The sequence below is a fragment of the Sorex fumeus genome, unplaced genomic scaffold, assembly GCF_029834395.1.
Source record: "Sorex fumeus unplaced genomic scaffold, SorFum_2.1 ptg000072l, whole genome shotgun sequence".
NCBI classification, from domain to species: domain Eukaryota; kingdom Metazoa; phylum Chordata; class Mammalia; order Eulipotyphla; family Soricidae; genus Sorex; species Sorex fumeus.
In genome coordinates, this window is record NW_026606129.1 from 48,444,644 (window position 1) to 48,465,003 (window position 20,360).

A 20,360-nucleotide genomic window follows, 5' to 3' on the forward strand; every position below is an offset into this window, starting at 1 on the left:
CCAAACACCCCTTATGCAATGAGCCAGGGGTATGCCCCAAGCACTGCTGAGTAGGACCCAAAACAAACAAACAAACAAACAAAACCAGTAAAAACTGAAAAAAAAAAAAAGAGAAAGAGTTTCTCTCTGCCATGTGATAATGCAATGAGAAAAGACAGTCACTGGGAGCCCAGCAAGAGAACTCTTTCCCAAAATTGTCCCTGCCAACCTTAGTCTAGAGTTTCAAACCTCCGCAACTGGGAGAAAAGAAAGTCTGTTGTTACAGCCACCCGGCCTGGGGTATTTTGGTATAGAAACCTGTGCTGAATAGGACAGAATCAAAGCAGACATTCCCAGGCCTGGATGAGGCTGAGAGGAAAGAAGACACAGGCAAAAGAGAGAGATGTGGGGGCTGGAGCGATAGCACAGCGGGTAGGGCGTTTGCCTTGCACGGGGCCGGCCGACCCCGGGTTCGATTCCCAGCATCCCATATGGTCCCCCAAGTACCGCCAGGTGTAATTCCTGAGTGCAGAGCCAGGAGTAACCCCTGAGCATTGCCGGGTGTGACCCAAAACAAACAAACAAACAAAAAAAAGAGAGAGAGAGAGAGATGTCCCTGAGAGGAGCCTGGGGAACAGGACAGGAGAGAGAGAGCAAGGCAGCCAGGCAGCTGGCCAAGGGGAGATGTGGGCCAGAGTCTTGCTTATAGTGGAACTCAACTTATGGTCAGACATCCTCATCAGGACCAACTTGAAAGCCAAAGAACACAGGATAAAAACTCATACCCCCTGTTCCTTTGTTGGGAAGAGATGACATGGGAGAAAGCCTCCTCCTACCCAGAGGCTCTAAAATATTTTATTTATTTGTTTATTTATTTATTTGCCTTCCCAGCTAGAGTTTCTCCATTCCTGGAGAAATCTTGCCTGGCAGCGTTTGAGTGATGGTTAGGGGCTCAGGCCCTGGGGGTCAGCAGAGACACAACTGGTAGTGCTCAGGGGCCACAAAGACTATACTTGACTGTGGTGGCACACAGTGCTGGGGATCAAACTCAAGGTCTCATATATCCATGGCACATATTCCAGCCTTTTATTTCCCTAACGCCTGAAGACAAAGGATGAAGCAAAGGCTCTGAGAAGTGAACAGTCTGACTCATTGTGAAAGAGGAGGGCACTACATCTGGTTCTGCCTTTCAGCTGTGAACAAGCTTGGGCAGTCCAGGCCAGCAGGAGGGAGTACCTGCATTCTCACCAGGGGCAGCAGAGCTTGTCCCTCCTCCCTGGGCACCAGCCACACCGCCACACCCTCACCTAATGAGTCCTTCAGGGCGTGGGTGAGCTTGCACTGCCGGAAGGGGATGTGGTCCCGCTTCTGGTCCCCGAGGGCAATGATGGCCTGCTCCAGGAATGACAGGGACTTGTTGATATAGGTGGCTTCCTTCTGGACGCGGCCCTCAGACTGTAAACCAAAGGTCAGTTCACTTTGGGCAAGGGGAGAGGTGGCTCCACTCAGAGTGCTACAGCATGTTGGGGAACTCCTTCTGAGAACTAGACTCTTCAACTTGACTCCATCTTGGTCTCATAGTAGGGACATGAAGAGTCCCAGGAATGCTTACACAAAAATTCTAGTGAATATGAATATGCAACGCAAATGCTCATAAGAACACTCACTTAAGACTCACTCACAGGAAAGGTCAGACTGACAGCATAATATGGGTAGGGTGCTTTCCCTGCAAAAAGGCCGACCAGGGTCGATTCCCCTACATCCCATATGGTCCCCCATGCACTACCAGGAGTGGTTCCTGAGTACAGGGACAGATGTAACGCCTGAGAATCACCAGGTGTGGACCAAAAAGCAGTATATGTGTGTGTGTGTGTGTGTGTGTGTGTGTGTGTGTGTGTGTAGTATATTCACAGGAAAATGAATACACACAGGTAAAATTGTACCAAACACACAGGGAAAAGTATTCACACAAATATAAACAAACAGATATGCACAAGAATGCTCATATAAGTATCTTATGAATAAATATACGCATGTACTCATGAAAATTTATTTGAAATGAACTGTTCATGTAAAAGCTCATGTGAATATTCAGACTTGCAGGAAAAATACCAACATTAGCATGGGACATTTCTGGTGCACTTTCTGAGCACCAGGTATCTTGCTAAGAGTATAGCAGCTATCACCCCACTTTATATTCACAAAGTACGGTTGAGGATGAGGCTTTCTCTGTGTAGCATCTATCCTGCATTTATCTCTCAGGGCCCAGCTTCCCACCCCTCTGCAGCAGGCTCATGACTCCGCTCACTAACCCCCAGTGAGGGATGAGTTGTGGGCGTGGGCAAAGGCACAGGGAACTATGCCTGTTTTTTTTTGGGGGGCGTCACACCTGGCTATGCTCAGGGGTTACTCCTGGCTCTGCACTCAGGAATTACCTCTGGCAGTGCTCAGGGGACCATAATGGGATGCTGGAGAATCTAACCTGGGTTGACCTCACGCAAGGCAAACACCCTACCTACTGTACTATCGCTCTAGCCCAGGGGAAAATTATGCCTGAAACAAGGCTAATGACTGACTTTTTTTTTTGTTTGTTTGTTTGTTTGCTTGCTTTTTGGGTCATACCCTGCGATGCTCAGGGGTTATCCCTGGTTCTGCACTCAGAAATCATTCCTGGCGTTGCTCAAGGGACCATATGGGATGCCGGAAATTGAACCCAGGTCAGCCACATGCAAGGCAAATGCCCTACCCACTGTACTCTCGCTCCAGCCCTGATGACTGTCTGTTGAGAAGGAACTTTCCTTTTTAAAATTTCTTTTTCTTATTTATTTATTTTTCCCAGTGCCAAGGATCAACCCCTGGGCCTCACACATGCAAGGTAACTGCTCTACTGCTGAGCTGCATCTATGACTGAGAAGGAACCTTCTGCTTCCCTCACTTACCCCAGACTTCCCCAGCCTCTCTGAGCCTGCTAGGTCCACCAGGTTAATTTTGGAGGTGATGTACTTTTCGTCCGATAAGGTCCGTGAATGGGCCTGTGAAACATCCAAACAGAGATCCAACTGTCACAGGGAGATGATCCTAAAGGGCAAAGGCCCCTAGTTCAAAGAGCTTGCAATTACCTCCACATAGATGGTAAAGATGCAGTGTGACCTGGAAGAGTTTTTGTTCATCGTATGGGAGGCGATAATCCTGTTGGTCTCTCCCTGAAGAAGTGGGAAAAAATGTAGGTAACATTTTGAAAACTTAAATAGCAAGGCCTTTGGGTGATATTTCAATTATACCATCAGTTATACAAGTGAGCTCACAACACTGAAATCAGCCAGGCCTCTGGGCAAACCTCCTTTATGATCTAGCAGAAAGGAAAAATAATTGGAGTCCAGGCTCATACTTTTAACCTACTACAAAGGGGATGTGAGTTGGCATAACTTACTGAGATGTAGAGTGACATAAAAAAAAAAAAAAGAATCCTGGGGTCAGAGATAGCACAGCAGGTAGGGTGTTTGCCTTGCACACGGCCAAGCTGGATTGGATCACTGGCATCCTGTATGGTCCCCTGAGCACCACCAAGAGAATAATTCCCAAATGCAGAGTCAGGAGTAACCTCTGAGCATTTCCAGGTGTGACTCAAAAAGAGGCAGGAGATGGATTGAAGTACTAGTTGCATATGCTTTGTAAGCGGGAGGCCTGGGTCCAATCCCTGGCACTGCATGGCCCCCAGGACCTGTGGGAGGAGGGAATAAGTAGTTCTAGGCATGCCCCCAAACAACATTTAAAAATCAACAAAACCAAACAACGAAACAAAAAGAATCTTAAAATTATTGCTGAGGGGTCATAGAACAGTGGGTAAGGAACTTGCTTTGCACACACATGACTTGGGTTTGATCTCTAAAACCCCTTATGATGCCCTAAGCACCATTAGGAATAATTCCTAAGTTTTTGGTGTGACCCAATAACATAAAAAAAAAGTTCAATATCCATGATATTTTTGTGTGTGAGTGTTGAGGGGCCCACACCCAGTGGTGCTTTGGGGCTCCTTCTGGCTCTGTACTGAAGGTCACTCCCTCACATGCTTGGAGGACCATGTGGTGCCAAGGATCAAACCATGGCCAGCTACACGCAAGACAAGCACCTTAATCCCTGTACTATCACTCTGGTCCAATCTGCATGATCTTTAAAAGAATAAGATACATTGGAGATTTAAAAAAATAGATTCACAAGCTCTCTTCTAATATATTAATATTTATTTTTTGATACCACAAGTGCCTAGATTTAATGATAACTAGGCAGGGGAAGAGACGTAATTTCAACCATGTAACAAAAAAGAAATTTTAAAAATACATTTTTGTTGGGCTGGAGCGATAGCACAGCGGTAGGGCATTCGCCTTACAAGCGGCCAACATGGCCGACCCAAGTTCGATTCCTCCGCCCCTCTCGGAGAGCCCGGCAAGCTACCCAGAGTATTCGATATGCCAGACACAGTAACAACAAAGTCTCCAATGGAGACATTACTGGGCCCGCTCGAGCAAATCGACGATCAACGGGAGGGCCTTTACCTTTACCTTTACATTTTTGTTACAAAAAATAATTTTTATTCCAATTTTCTTTCTTGCTGTGAGTTGTGTGTGTGTGGAGGGAGGTTACTCCTGGTGGTGCTGAGGTGAAGGCAGGGCCAGTTTTGGTGGTACTGTGAGTGGGGAGGGTGGGAGTCATGCATTCTGGGGGTCACACTGAGACACTATGCATGTGAGGCATGCATTCTGCTGCTTAAGCCACACCCCAACCCCTTATTCCTATATTCTTTCAGTACTATCTGAACTTGCTACATGAGTATGTAGTAATTTTTATTGATTATCAAAGCAAGTAAAAATGAATAAATAAATAATAAGGAAGGAGAAGGATGGGACAGACAGGGGAATGAGGAATAAGGAAGGGAAGGTAGAAAGGAATACAGACTCAATCATCTCACCTCAAAAAGGAGACTGAACGCATCCTCTTCCTGGCTCGTGAGGTGCACTGACAAGCCCTTAATGAAGACCCCTTGTGGATTTTCAACGATGGTCATTGGTGTGACTGAGGGTCCAACATAGGGCAGAGTGGACAGGAGATCAAACAGGCTCTCATTATAGATTTCCAGGTAGGAAACACGCACAGTGATGGCATGTGTGGGGCGTTCTTCAATCATCCGAAAAACCTGGATGGGAGATAAATTAATTTTCACAGAGAGCAGAATACCAATGATCAGCTAGTGTTCGTGGGGCTCTGGCTTCAGAAAGATACATCAAGATGTATATTCTGGCAGGTGTGACAAAGTCATCAATGATTATTTTGTTCATGGTACAATTATTATTTATGGTATGTGGCCAAAATGATAGTACAGAGGGAAAAGCAATTGCCTTGCACATGGATGACCCTAGTTCAATCTCTGGAACCCCATATGGATCTGAATGATCCTTGAGTACAGACCCGGGAGTAAGTCCTGAGCACCACCAGGTGTGAATCAAAACCAAAAAAACAAAACCAAAAACCAAAACCCACAAAAAATAATCATGATCAACTCGTAGTTTTCCAATACTGGGCTTACAGATCAGCTTTTGTGTGTGTGTGTGTGTGTGTGTGGTACTCCCAGCAGTGCTCAGGGCTTTCTCCTGGCTCTGCTCAGGGATCACTCCTGCTGGAGCTCCGGGGACCACATGAGATAACAGGGACTGAACCTGGTGTCAGCTGTGTGCAAGGCAAGCACCTTACTCACTCTACTATGGCTCTGGTCTTGGATCAGCTATTTTTTTCTTTTTTTGCTTTTTTGGGTCACACTGGTGATGCACAGGGGTAGTTACTCCTGGCTCATGTACTCTGAAATTACTCCTGGTGGTGCTCGAGGGACCATATGGGATACTGGGAATAGAACCTGGGTCGGCCACATGAAAGGCAAACGCCCTACCCGCTGTGCTATCACTCCAGGCCCCATGGATCAGTTATTCTTAAACAGCCCCAAGAGGCAGAGGCATGGTGAATGAAAAGGATGCTGGAGGGAAGTCTCTTCCCTTAGGGGTCTCACCCTAATAAACCTTCTTTCAAACCAACTATTTCATCTTACAAGATTTCATGAGATTACAGCAGGACAGGGTTAAAACAAGTTTTATGCAATAAAATGATGTCTGTAGTCACTCAGCTACTAAGGGAAGAAATCAAATTAGAACTTAATACCCTCCTCAGACTTAGAAGTGAGTAGCTTTAGGACAGTTTCCCTCCCTCTACAATTTTCTTTTCTTGCTTTTTACTGGTGGGGGGAAGGATGCTCTCAACAGTGGTCAGGGGCTGCAGAGGCCACTCACAGTGGTATCTGACCTACTTGAGTTTGTGTTGCCGAGCGTGGCTGTGCTAGGGCCACACTGCTGTCACTGACCAGCAGGGTCCATGGTGCTGGGGAATGAATCTGGAACCTTGCACCAGCTCTCCAGTCCTTCACACTATCTTCTCAGCCTATTTTATAATGTTCTTATCTGTTACATAGGAGACGGGCTGGCATAGGAGACGGACTGGATGATCCTTGAGGTACCACTTAGTTCTAACAGTCTAGCTCAGTTTGTCCTAAAGTAGGATGCTAAAACAACCCAAGGGGGAATGGTAAGTAATTTCGTGCGATCAGTCCCTTTAAAAAGGTAGATTTCCAGGAAGGTGTGATTTTTTTTTTTCTGGACAGGAGGTGATAAGCCAAGTAAGTGTGAGGAATCTGGTCTAGATCTGCAATGATATGTCGACTATCTACAGGTTTCTGCTAAACACTTAAATGTGGCTCATGCAAATAAGGAACTGAATTTTAAGTGTTAATAAGTTTTAATTAGTTTCTGTATAAAATCTGGTACTAAATTCAATTATTGGTAAACTTATTTATTTTGGCTCTTGGGCAACACCTGGCAGTGCTAAGAGGACTATTTGGAACTGGGGACAGGTCCCAGATTTCTGGCATACAAAGCACACACTCAGTCCACTGAGCTCTCTCTTTAGCTCCAGGTAAACTTTTTTGGGGGGAAGAGGCACACCTGGCAATGTTTGAGGTTTCCTGCTGTCTCCAAGCTCAGGGATCACTCCTGGCGGTGCTTGGGAAACTCTATGGGGTGACACGGATTAAATCCAGTGAAGTCAGATGCAAGGCAAACGCCTTCCCTACTGTACTATTTCTCTGGCCACTCCAGGTAAACTTTTTTTTTAAATTTTTATTAGTAAAACACCATAAGATACATTTGTAGACTTACAAATTTTTGTGCTTGGGTTTCAGTTTTTTAAGTATCCTTGGAGCAACTGAAATATATCAATCTACTTTTTTAACTGAAAATTTTTAATTTACTTTAGTTTATTTGGGTTTTGGGGTAAGAAACAGACAGTGATGGATGGAGATGACTCCAAGCAGTGCTCAGGGAAGCACGTGGTGTCAGGGATCAAACCCAGAGCTTCCACACACAGAGCATCTCCACCAGTCTTTTTTTTCCCCCATCAGTCTTTTGAGTCATCTCCCTGAACCTCAACTGTAAATTTTATGAAATATAAATAGATAAAATATCTTTTGGGGGCTGGAGCAATAGTTCAGTGGGTAGGGCACCTGCCTTGCATGCAGCTAACCCGAAATCAATCCCTGATACCCTACATGGTGACCCAAGTCCTACTGGGAGTGGTCCGTAAGCACAGAACCAGGAGTAAGCCCTGAGCACCACCAGGTGTGGTCTAAAAAAAATAAAAACAAACCAAAACAAAAAAATTTTAAATATATTTATTTCTCAGGACTGGAAATAGGGTAGAGTGGGTAAGGCACTTGACTTGCATGTGGCTGGCCAGGGATTGCCAGGTGAACTCAGGTTTGATCAACAAGCCCACCAGGAGTGATCCCTGAGCACAGAGTCAGGAGTAAGCTTGGAGCAGGGCCGGGTGTGCCCCAAAACAGACAAAAAAAAAATAAACTTTTAGGGTAAAGCCCTGTGCTTCCTACATACAAACAAAGGAAGGTCCTTCTGCGTGTCCTCAGTCACACTTCCCTGGGGCTAATTCAGTCCTGCCTGTGTCATCCTTGGCTTCTTCCTTCTGCTCCTTTGAGGTGGCCAGTGAGGAAGAGCTTCACAGGCCCATGTGCTCCTCATTAAATCCTCAAATCAGGAAGGAACATGAGTAGGCTCCCCAAATCCTCAATGACAGGGTCAGAGGCCACGGAAGCAACAGGAAGCCCAACAGCCTGTCTGAGTCCCCTCTCAGAAATGAGGAAACAGGCTCAGCACAAGGTGTGGATCCATCTGAATCCTGACTTCGTTTCCTGAAGTCTCCCTCTCTGTCTCTGTCTCTCTGTCTCTGTCACACACACACACACACACACACACTCACACACACACGTCCTCTCTCCCCTCCAGAATGCAACTCCTTTGAGGCCAGTACCCCACACTCTCTAGCAGCTTGCCTGGAGTTGGCTACAGCAACAGTAAGAGACCTGTGTGGTAACCCACCCACTAGTCCACTCTCTACCTGCTGTAGAGCACGAGGGAGGATCCCTCGGTGCTTGTAATTCTCAGTAGCTCCCGTCATGGTGTATGTCTTGCCAGCTCCTGTCTGCCCATAACACATGATGGTGCCTGCAAACATTTCAAAACACATCTTGGTGACATCCAGGAAAAAAGCTCCAAGGATAGCTCTCCCATCCCCCCGCATGCCCAGTGCGAGCTAGGGCCCTGGCTTAAGATGGCTGTTAGGAACTGCCAAGGACATTAGGAATTCCTGCCATGGAGAGTGCATGGGCAGGGATACAGGGACATACACGGTGAGATCACAGACTGCTGCTCTGCATCTGTGTCCCTTTACAAACAGAGGATCTGTCCCTCCACCTTCTGAGAAGAACAGGAAATCTTAGGGAAGAGACACTGGGAATTTTCCCAGAAAGATTAGGAGGTAGTAAGAACTGTAGCTCCCTTTTAAGCGACTGAACTGCTAAGCTCTCCAAGGAAAGGCTTTCACAGTCCCAAGGAATGGATGAGAATGGGGAGGACATTTCTATCAGTGATGAGTCTTTGTTGACTGCCAAGTTCCCATAGGAAAGGATGCTGGTTTGTCCCATGCCCCTTCCAGAAATGAATCATTTTATAATCAGGGCTCTATCTGGTCCCATCACCTTCTCTGGGAACTTGGACCTGAACCTCTCACATGTTAAAAGTCTACCATCACTTCTAGGCTCTGAGACCTGAAACAAACTGATCTCCTGGAGCTCCAGTTTCCTTCTGCTCATCCTCAGGCCTGGGTTGCCAGAGACAAAATACCTTCAGATTGCTGGGGAATGCTGGGTCATGGGAAAGTGTTTTCCCTCCAAAGATGATGCTACAGATCCGAGGTTTACTCTGTTTATACACAAGGGGCCCTAATTTGGCTTCTGAACTTGGAGTCAGAAATAGTATCTCTTAACCCAACACGAGTCACTTCATCTGGGTCTCAGAGTCCATTTATAGTTTGATAGTACCAAGGACCCAAGTTCCTTAACCCACTCTGGGACTTAGATATCTTCCAGGTTATATTTCTTTAGGGTGAACCACTGCTATGTATTAGCACAAGAAACTTCACAGTATTTGGGCACCCACACTCAACAGATTTTTAAACACCAGGCCTTACATTTGCAAACGGGGAACATTCTATCAGCAGTCACAAGGTGGGCAAAGTCAAAAAACTGACATAATCTTTCCAAAGACTTTAAAATCTTTTTAAGACTTTTAAATAATCTTAGACTGAATTGCTGGCAAACACTTCTCAAAACTAAAACTGCTTTCAATTGGTTAAATAAAATTCTACTCACTACATATGTATATAGTTTCTGAATATGTATTCATTCCTCCACATGAACATATATGAACTGTGCTGGTATAATGAACGGAAATAGATTTTCTCAGGCAGTTAAGAGAGAAAAAATTTCAAACTCCTTCAAGTTCATTTTAAGGATTATCTTAAAAAATTAGTACTTAGGAGAGCTAAAAAAAGACATTTGAATCTTCATGACCTATCGAGCTCTGGGGTCATTTAATCTTCCTATGAAGCTAGGATCCCAGGACACTGGATCAAGCTATATTCACCATGTCACCAAGAAAATAATAACATAAGAACATGGAGACAAATAAGTCAACAAGTATTAGTAAGTGAGGTTATAATTTATTTTATTCATCATAAAATACTTGCGCCTCTTCCTCCAGGAAGGGCTGTGCAGGTTCTTATGTAAGGCAAATGGTTAATGAACTAAATTACCATTATAGCCATTGAGTGCCTGAGAAACCACATCCTTTGCAACCGTCTCATATACCACGTCCTGGGAGGCATCATGGAGCACTCCATCCAGCTTAAACGACCAGTCTGTCTGCTGGTTATTGACAACTCCTCTTCGAGAATCTTTCTTTAAGTGAATATCAATGCTCTTTGGGGGAGGGAGGGAGGGAGGGAGGTAAGGGCAGAGGAAAGAAGGAAGAAAAAAATGTGTTAGGAAATTGGTGTTAGGGACTGGAATGATAGTACAGCAGGTGGGGCTTTTGCCCTGGGTTTGACCCCATCCCATATGGTGAGCTGAGCACTTTCACAGGAATAATTCCTGAAGACAGAGCCAGGAGTAACCCCTGAGCACACAGTGTGGTTCAAAAAACAAAGAAACAAATAAACAAAAAGGGAATTGGTGTTAAAAAGAATCATGAACACTGATGGACTGACCTGGATAAAATAGGAGAAAATGAATTTTAGGAAGAACAAAAAGTCATGTATAAGCTGATGTTCTGAAGACTTACTGGGTCAGAAAGTCAAACAACCTTTCCAGTAGAAGGGTCAGTGGGGAGACAGCCACACTTACTAGCTTTAGTACATCACAGCCTAGTTTGCCAGGTTCTGTTTTTTCTTCCAGCTATGACTAAAACCTAACTGCATTTTTAGGTTAGATAGACACTTACATCTGTACTCCTTTACTTGTATTCTCATGACATTGGTCAGGTAAATTTATATTAAATAAGCTTTAGATTTATTCCAGCACTGAGAGGCCTTGAAGCAGGCTAAAGAGAAAGTGAGCTTGGTGATAGACGTCTGAGTCTGAGCCCAGACCTGGGAACTGAAGGTGAGGCTGCCCATAGTAGTCAAGCATCTGCTTCCAGACAGTGTGCCAACGTGAGGATTAAATTATGGCCATGTAAGCAGCTCTGGTCTTCTCTCAGTCATTCAGTGCTATTAGAACCAACCAAGGGGGCCACTTTTTGAATTTAGTGCAGGGAAAGTATGTGTGGGGTGGGTCCCCAACTCCTGCAAAGGCTTAGGGGACAGTGTAGTAGAGATCAAACCCAGAGCTCTTATATATAAGGCTTGTGTTCAATGCTTTTGAACAATGGTCCCAGCCCCTTTGTTTCGGGGCCACACCTCGCTGTGCTCAAAAGCTACGTCCAGCTTGGTGGTTAGGGGACCATTAAGTGGCAGGGATTGAACCTTGACCTCCCACGTTCAGAGCATGCACTCAGCCCTCTGTCTATGTCTCCAGTCCTCTCCAGCCCCTTTGGGTTTTTTTCTTCTTTAGGGGCTGGTGCAAGGATCAAATCTAGGACCTCAGACATACAAGGCATTATATTCTACCACTGAGTCATATCTCCAGCATAAGATTAAAATATATTAGTAATATATTGGAATTATGCAAGCATTATGTTAAAATTTTCCTTGACTTGTTAGGTCAAGTATTCTATCACTGATCTATATCCCCCAGCCTGTCAGCATATTTGGGGGGTCTGGTGCCACACCTGGTGGTATTCAGGGCTTACTCCTGGGCTCCATGCTCAGAGATCACTCTTGGCAGTAGTTGGGACACTATATGTAGTGCCAAGGGCTAAACCAGGGTTAGCTGCATGCCAGGCAATCACCACAACCTCTGTACCATCTCTCCAGTCCCTTGTCAGAAGTTTTTAGATGCAAAGACTTATGAAAACTTTTTTAAGGTTTAGATTCCTTCAAGAAAGCATTGTGATAGCTGGTCTCCACTGGTTTGGGAAGTTGGGGTTAGATAAATAGTACACCCAGTCTTCACAATGGAGAATTTGGATATAAACAGACTCTCACTAGAATCTTATGGTGTCTGCCCTGGTCCAAGAGCCAATGCACAGACGAAGTCCAGATAGTCAGGCTTGTTCATCCACCCATTAAATAACTCTGCTTAGTGCTTGTGGATCCTCTGTCCAGAGGAGCATTTGCAGGGTTGCTTTTTTATGATTTTTTTGATGCTTTAGAAGTTTGTCCTGGAATTCTTCCTTTATAGCAAATCTTACAGCGGAACTGGGTAAACCCACATATAAATGTATACTTGCTGAATAAGAACTTGCTGAACACATGAGAGCTGTCTTGAGTTTGTCACAGGCTCCAGGTGGGTCTTCAGAACAGTGGTGAGGGCAAGGGGATGGACAAATCTTCCTGGCTTTCTCAGTGAAAGGTTCTCCCACAGCTTCAGTAAAACTTACCAATTAAGGGGTCAGAGCGATAGTACAGTGGGGAGGGGGTTTTCCTTGCATGTACCCAACCCGGGGTTGATGTCTGGCATCACATATGGTCCCCTGAGCACTTCCGGGAGTGATTCCTGAGTGCAGAGCCAGGAGTAATCCCTGAGCATCACCGGGTAAGACTCAAAAAAACAAGCAAGTAAACAAACAAACAGAAGAACTTAACAGTTAAAAATGGGGGTTTGAGAGCTCCAGAGCTCAGGCCTGGAGCAGCAGTCCTGCAGGAGTAAAAGAGGTCCCCGTGCTGTTGCTGCACTGAGCACAATTCTGGAAGCTCTACTACCTGAGATCCCCAGTGTAGCAAATGATACCCCGGGGGAGCAACCCAACTCAAGAATGGGACTAATGGAGAGCAAACCAACTAACTGAGGGAGCACTATAGCCAGGTGTATATGGACCGCTTGGTCATTACAACAACAATGAAGAGAAGGAGGAAGGTGTCAGATCTTTGGGGGGTCAGGGAAATGGGTCAGAGAGCTGGAGCATATGCTTTGCATGCAGCAACCCCAGGTTCATCTGCAGCATGGCATGTGGCAGCGAGCCCCCATAGTCCTACTGGGAGTGGCCCCCAAACGAAAACCAAAATATGACAAAGGATCTTTCCTTAATGGCACTGTGAAGTATCAATTTGGACCTGATGGATTTTAGGGTTCATCTAAAATTTTATCAATTTTGTAAAGGTTTGGTCCTTAAAAAGAGTACAGGGGCTGGAGCAATAGCACAGCGGGTAGGGCATTTGCCTTGCACGCAGCTGACCCAGGTTCGATTCCCAGCATCCCATATGGTCCCCTGAGCACCGCCAGGGGTAACTCCTGAGTGCAGAGCCAGGAGTAACCCCTGTGCATCGCCGGGTGTGACCCAAAAAGAAAAAAAAAAGAGTACAAATGGGGATTACACTGTAGTGAGCTGGGACAGAGGGGCTGAGGCAGGGCATGGCAAAACAATGCACTTACTTTGTTATCATCTCCATATCTGATCATTTCATGAGCAAAGTCATCAGTGGGTTTGACACGAACAAAGGCATGAACTTTTTTCCTAGTACCCATCCTACCTGAAAAGCAAAAGACAGTAAAATTTTTCATGGTCATCACCAAATGACAAGAGGGAAGGTGTCATTCATCAAGACGAGAAAAGAGTGTGCCAGAGAGACAGTACAGTAGACAATGCCTTGCATGTAGTCAACATGGGCTCCTGATAGCACGTATAGTCCTCTTCAAGGAGTACACAGTCAGGAGAAAGCCCTGAGCACCATCAAGCATGGCCCAAAAAACAGAGCAAAAAAAAGTTTATAAAAGAGTGAAGTATGGTCCATGAGCATTACCCATAAGACCCTACTTTCAACAAGTAGCTAAACAGTCTACACCATTTTCCACCAATAACCCTAACAGACTGACATACCAAGCAAAAACAATGCTGTTGGGGGAGTTTAGGAATGTTCTATATTAAGTACACCTAGACTTGGCCTCATTCATTATATTTTCCTCCAAACTTCTTACTATAAAATTGCATTTAAATGAATTTTCTTTTCTTCATTTACAAATATTGCTTCAGATGAAACGTCTCTGCTTCTACCTCCATTAGATGCACTTAGATCAGAAATATTCCCTAGCAATACACTTGAATCTCTTTTTTCTCTCCGTGGTACTAAGGATCGAACCCAGGGCCTCACACATACAAGGCAAGTTCTCTACTGATGAGTTACAGATCCTGAGCATTATATTTAATACAACCCATAATCAAATAGTTTTTCTTCTCTGGCATTCCACTGAGAAAAAAATCACAAGACAGTCCCATATATCTTCTTCCTTTACTAAAACCTAAATGCATTCTCATCATTTTAGGTTAGATAGACACTTACATCTGTACTCCTTCACTTGCATTCTCATGACAACTGCCATATATAATTTTGTTTATTTGGGGCAAGACCTGGTGGTGATCAGGGGATACTTCTGGCTCAGTGCTCAGGGGACTATGCAGTGCCAGGACTGAATCTGGGCATCTCTCATGCAAAGCATGTGCTCCAGTCGTTGAGTCATCTCCCCTGCCCTATGATGTTAAATTAATCTTTTATGTAGCTTCATATTTTATGGTCTTGGGGTTCTTTTAGTTTAGGGGTCATACCTGGTGGTGCTCAGGGGTTATTTCTTTTCTTTTCTTGGGGGGGAAGGGACATACTCAGCTGTTCTCCGAGACTGCTGAGGCGTTATTCATTCCTGAGCTAGTGGCACTTGAGGAACCACATGGAGTGTTGGGGATGATCACAAGGAAAGTGCCCTACCTACTGCACTATCTCGTCAGCTCTTCAGGAGTTACTCCTAGCTCTGTGCTCATAAGTCACTCCCGGCAATGCTTAGGAAACAATATGTGGAGCTGGGGATAAAACTAGAGTCAGCTGAATGCAAGGCAAATGCCTTAACCCTTAAACTATCTCTCCGACCCCATGATGTGGCTTCATAGAATAGAATGAAAGTTCATAGATTTAAAAAAAAGGGGGCAGATTTAAGTGAATGGACTTCCTCTTAGGTAGAGCTATTCAATAATGGAAAAAACTTTCTCAAGATAAGGACAATAGCACTGTCTGTCCTCCCATTGTTCATCGATTTGCTCAAGCGGGCCCAGTAACGTCTCCATTGCGAGACTTGTTGTTACTGTGTTTGGCATATCGAATACGCCACAGGGTGCTTGCCAGGCTTTGCCGTGTGGGTGAGATACTCTCGGTAGCTTGCTGGGCTCTCCGAGAGGGGCGGAGGAATAGAAGCTGGGCCAACCAGCCCCAAGATAGGGACAATAAATACCATCAATAGTCAAGCAAAGTCAAGGACAACTAGCAGGGTTGGCGAGACAGTACAGGTTCTAAGAGATAGAGGGTTCTTGCATTCATGCTTGCAGTTGACCTTAGTTCTATCCAGGGCACTACATATGGTCCCCTGAACATCACCAGGAGTCTTACCTGAGCAAAAAACCAGGAATAGTCCAAAGCACTTCTAAGAGTGGTTCTAATCTCCCTACTCCCAATCCTCGTCCCACTTCAACACCCAAACGAAACCAACTAGTAGAGATTTTACAAAGAAGACTAGTATATTGTGGGGGGCAGGGGGATCACTGATTTCTAAAATCTAAAGTATCACATAAAAATTTAAATTTGGAATTATATAACCTTCCAATGGTGACTAAGAAACTTCTTGTTTCATTGAATATTGGCCTCATTGATCAAATCACACTGCTGTTCGTCTGTGTAAAAATATTTAATATGAACTAGACAGCAAATTTTGACTCTAGCATTAAGAGTGGAGAGGCAAAGAGGGTTATTAAATAGAATAACCCTCTGATTTTTTCACTGCTCTCAATCCATTACAATAGATTAAATGTTAAGAGAAAATGTCAAGAGCTCTAAAGGAAGCCAAATAAACTCCATATGCAATCATCAATTGTGCTAAATCTAGTGAAGCAAGAGAAAAAAATAAAAATCTATAAAAATATACTATGTAACTTCTGAGCAAGAGAACTTGATACAATTTAAAATTGTTTCAAGATGAAACACTTCTAATTGTTCACATATATTTTCTAAAATCAATCTTTCCTTCTTCCCCCTCTTTCCTCTTATTTTCTTTCACAATTTGAACATCGTCAAGTAGTTTAAGTCTGTAAGTTTCAATAATTTCACTTCTACAAGACTATGAAAATAAAGAATGTTAAAAATCCTGGTAAGGACTGGAGTGACAGTACAGCAGGCAGGGAGCTTTGCCTTACAAATGGCCAGCCCACTAAGTTCAATCCCTGGCACCATTTATGATCCCTGAGCCCCATAAGGAATGATCCCTGAAGGCAGAGCCAGGAGTGCCCCCAAAACTATAACAACAAAACATACAAACGAAGTCTGAATGATGACACACTCTGCGCATAGGACAATAGCTGCTTTCATACTTTTTTTTTCTCTCCTTGTCAGGGCTGAACCAGTGCAATAAGAAAATGAGGCATTTGCCCTAAAATAACCTGTACTTTATTGGGACAGGAGAGAAAAGTTGAAGTTAAAGGTAACTTCTAGAACTCAAAATAGATAACCACCAAAGTGATTTCGTGTTTTTTTTTTCCATCTTCTTCTTCTTCTTCTTTTTTTTTTTTTAAAAAAAAGGAAACAAGGGGCCAGAGAGATAGCACAGCAGGTAAGGTTCTAGCCTTGTATGCGGCCAACCAGGTTTCAATCCTGAGCATCCCCTATGATCCCCTGAGCACTGCCAGGAGCGATTCCTGAGTGCGGAGACAGGAATAACACCTGAGTATTGCTAGGTATGACCTCAAAACAAAACAAAATACGAAAAGATTTGCAGAACTATAAAGCAGAGGAACTGATTTAATTTTATCTCCAAATTGGAAAATAGCAGTATCAACAGTTATTAGGGAAAAATAGCTTACTTATGCAATTGTAAAGTATTCTAGCAAGTAAACTGATAGAAGATTTATTATTTGTGTGTTGTGGGGTGGGAGGAACAAAGTTGGTAGGGTTCAAACCCAAGGTTTCATACATACAAGCCACACACTCTACCACTGAACAACATCCCAGTCCAAAGTTAGTCATCAAACAAACAAACGAAAAACCCAAAAAAGCTAATTTTCAAAACCGATGCATACAAAAAGAGTCATGTACAATGCACAATAGATTTCTAATTATGGTTAATTATTTCACAATTTTTTATGGGGATCTCTTTGCAGTGCTCAGGGTGGACTGGGGACAATTTCTGGCAATTCTTGGCCAACTGGGCTGGTAGTTCAACAGCCCAGTTAAACTGAGGATGTGATGCTGAGGATTACCTGAACCGCACCTGGCAATGTTCCAAAGAATACATGGTGAGGGCCTGGAGCAATAGCACAGCGGTAGGGTGTTTGCCTTACACACGGCTGACCCAGGTTCGTATTCCCAGCATCCCATATGGTCCCCTGAGCACCGCCAGGGGTAATTCCTAAGTGCAGAGCCAGTAGTAACCCCTGTGCATCACCAGGTGTGACCCAAAAATTTAAAAAAAAAGAATACATGGCGCCAGGGGTCGGCTGCATATAGAAAATGTTCCTTTTTTTTTCTTTTTGGGTCACACCCGGAGATGCACAGGGGTTACTCCTGGCTCTGCACTCAGGAGTTACCCCTGGCGGTGCTCAGGGGACCAGATGGGATGCTGGGGATCAAACCCTTGTTGGCCGCGTGCAAGGCAAACGCCCTACCCACTGTGCTATCTCTCCAGCCCCTAGAGCATGTTCCTTAACTGCTGCACAATCACTCTTTTGTGGATAGGGAGGTGACTTACCCCACTACATTATCTTCTCCACCTTTTAAAAAAGCACACCAAGTGCCCATCTCACCTGCCAGAGATCCTGGGTTTTAGTCCTGGCACACCCATAAAAAATACCACATCTTTATAGATCAAGTTAAATAGGGTTTAAAGAAATAAAACTGTCCTTTCAGTTTACAATTTCAATGAGGTGGATAAAATAAAACTATAACTTGTTTATTTAACAAAATAAAACTATAGCCTTCAACTGTCAAATCTAATAATCAAACGTCTTCCTTTTATATTTTCTCATTGTAGAATGTGAATGTATGTTCACACCCTATGTCCATAGTTCAGGAAGTCTCTCCAGCTAGAGATCATTCAGACCTTCTAATTTTTAAAAAACGATTACGGAGGCTGGAGCCATATTGCAGCAGGAAGGATGCTTTACTTGCAAAAGCCTGACTGGTGTTCAATCTCCAACACCCTGTATGGTCCCCTGTGTACCTTCAGGAGTAATTCCTGAGTACAGAGTCAGGATTAATCCCTGAGCACGACCTGTTTTGGGGGAAAGAAGGAGAAGGAGGAGGAGGAGGAGGAGGAGGAGGAGGAGGAGAAGGAGGAGGAGGAGAAGGAGGAGGAGGAGAAGGAAGAGAAGGAGGAGAAGGAGGAGAAAGAGGACTAAGAGGAAGAGGAGAAAGACCAAGAAAAAGAGGAAGAAGAGGAAAAGGTGGGGGGGAAGGATGGGAAAGAGAAAGGGGAAGAGGAGAAGAAGAAGAATGAAGGAAGGAGAAAGAAGGAGAAGGAGGGGAGGGAGGAGGGCAAGGAAGCAGGGGAGGAGGAGGAAGAGGAAGAGGAGGAGGAGGAGAAGACAAAGATGAAGACAACAAAGAAGATGAAGATGAAGAAGAAGCTGTGCTCAGAATTACTCCAGGCTCTGAGCTCTGCAATCACTCTTGAAGGCCTTGGGGGATCATATGCAGTACTGGGGATCAAACCTGTGTTGGCTGTGCACAAAGTAAGCAAGTACTATCACTCTGGCTCCACAGGGCTAAAATTTTTGTATGCTGAGTGTCCTAGAAATAAAAATGACAAAAATATCTCAAATCAATAGTTCATTTTCACTCAAGCAAGCACTTATCCTTAGTCTCCAAAGCTCTGGGAATCATTCCCCAGCATCAGTCAGAAGCCCTCTCTGCCTCCCCAGGTCAGTTAAGATGCTGCTCAGGGGCCAGAAAGATAGGAAGGTACATGGTTTGCATGCACCTGGCCCTGGTTTCATCCACAGCCCACAAGGTCCCCCGAGCATCTCTGGATTTCTCCCTGGAGATCTCTAAGTACCACGGGGGTGGCTTGGGTAATTCCTGGCAATGCAGGGCCTGAATTGCACTGCATCGAGCCCTTAAATCGAATCACCAGCCTGTTTGGCCAAGAATAGCCTAGAGGTGTCCCCTGAGGGCACTAAGCATTGTGCCCCCCAGAACCCTCAAACACACCCTTGAAAAATAAGAAGAAATAAAAGATCTGGTACTGACTGAATGTTCCTAAGAGGGACCATGAAGTAGGGAAGTTCTGGGGGCATATTCTCAGGGCCCCCCTCCACCAGCCGCCACCCACAGGCTAGCTGGAAGTACCTCTTTCCCCTCTGAGCCTGCTCCTGTCTCTGATTTCCAGGGGGCCCACATGCACATGCACATGCACATGCAGTTTCTCTCCCAGCGCTTCCCAAACCCCTCCCAATGCTCACATCCCTGGCTCCATGCATGCCAGGGATCAGATCTACGCCAAGCAAGTCAGACACTTGGGACCTCCATGCCACTTTGCACTTACTGAAATAATGCTTGTTACCATTCTTACGCCGCATCATTTGAGTGGGTTTCAGCTCCCAAATTAAATTACACGCTGCTTGAGGGACAGGACTGTATTCTTTACGTCTTTTGAATACCCCCTCAGTTTGTAGAACAGTGCCCAGCACAGAGCAGATGCTCAGGAAATGGTTGGTGGTGATGGTCATGGCTGAAAGTCAGAGGGTGGCTGAATGTCCGCATGTGCATCCATCTTCTGTCACTACTGAGAGAGTCCCAAGGAGCATATGATGACTTTCCCTCCACACCCACCTCCAAATCCCTGATCCCACAAGTCCTTCCACGAGAGTGCTTGGTTTTGGGGCAGTACTGGTAAAAAAAAAGTTAGGTGGTTCCCTCACCCCACCTTCTCTTTTAGGACAATATTCCTCTCTCAGGACCTTTTTGTTTTTTGGGTTCCACCCCACTGATGCACTGGGGTTACTCCTAGCGGTGCCTGAGAGACCAAATGGTATACCAAGGATGGAGCCCTGGTCGGCTCCGTGCAAGGCAAACGCCCTACTCGACGGACTATCACTCTGGCCCCCAAAGAGATGAAGTCTTTGATTTAGCTGCAGGCACCAGGTGGGTCCCTAGAGTACTTTCAATGCAGAACCCTCAAACCAGAGCTACAGCAGCCTGGCGTGGCTGGGGGCTAAACAAGACTCAGATCCAGGCATAACTGGCCTTTTCCCTTTCTCTTGCCAACATGCCAGACTCTTGTCTGCAGGCCCCAGGAGGCAATAGATCTT

General features: G+C 45.0%; 1 protein-coding gene across 3 annotated transcripts in view; it reads right to left on the minus strand.

Moving 5' to 3' along the window:
* The window catches only part of KIF9 (kinesin family member 9), a 46,515-nt gene that overhangs the window by 25,438 nt on the left and 717 nt on the right, over positions 1-20,360 (minus strand). The window contains exons 2-9 of one of the 3 annotated variants that reach the window (XM_056129429.1): positions 19,613-19,834; positions 13,457-13,554; positions 10,240-10,405; positions 8,485-8,591; positions 4,946-5,170; positions 3,099-3,182; positions 2,919-3,011; positions 1,287-1,434 (exon numbers count right to left, since the gene is read on the minus strand). In XM_056129429.1, the coding sequence (XP_055985404.1) occupies positions 1,287-1,434; positions 2,919-3,011; positions 3,099-3,182; positions 4,946-5,170; positions 8,485-8,591; positions 10,240-10,405; positions 13,457-13,554; positions 19,613-19,778 (1,087 nt within the window). In that variant the 5' untranslated portion in view covers positions 19,779-19,834. Of the gene's footprint in view, positions 1-1,286; positions 1,435-2,918; positions 3,012-3,098; positions 3,183-4,945; positions 5,171-8,484; positions 8,592-10,239; positions 10,406-13,456; positions 13,555-19,594; positions 19,835-20,360 lie in introns of all 3 variants that reach the window. The other 2 variants (XM_056129428.1, XM_056129430.1) reach the window with 2 other exon arrangements.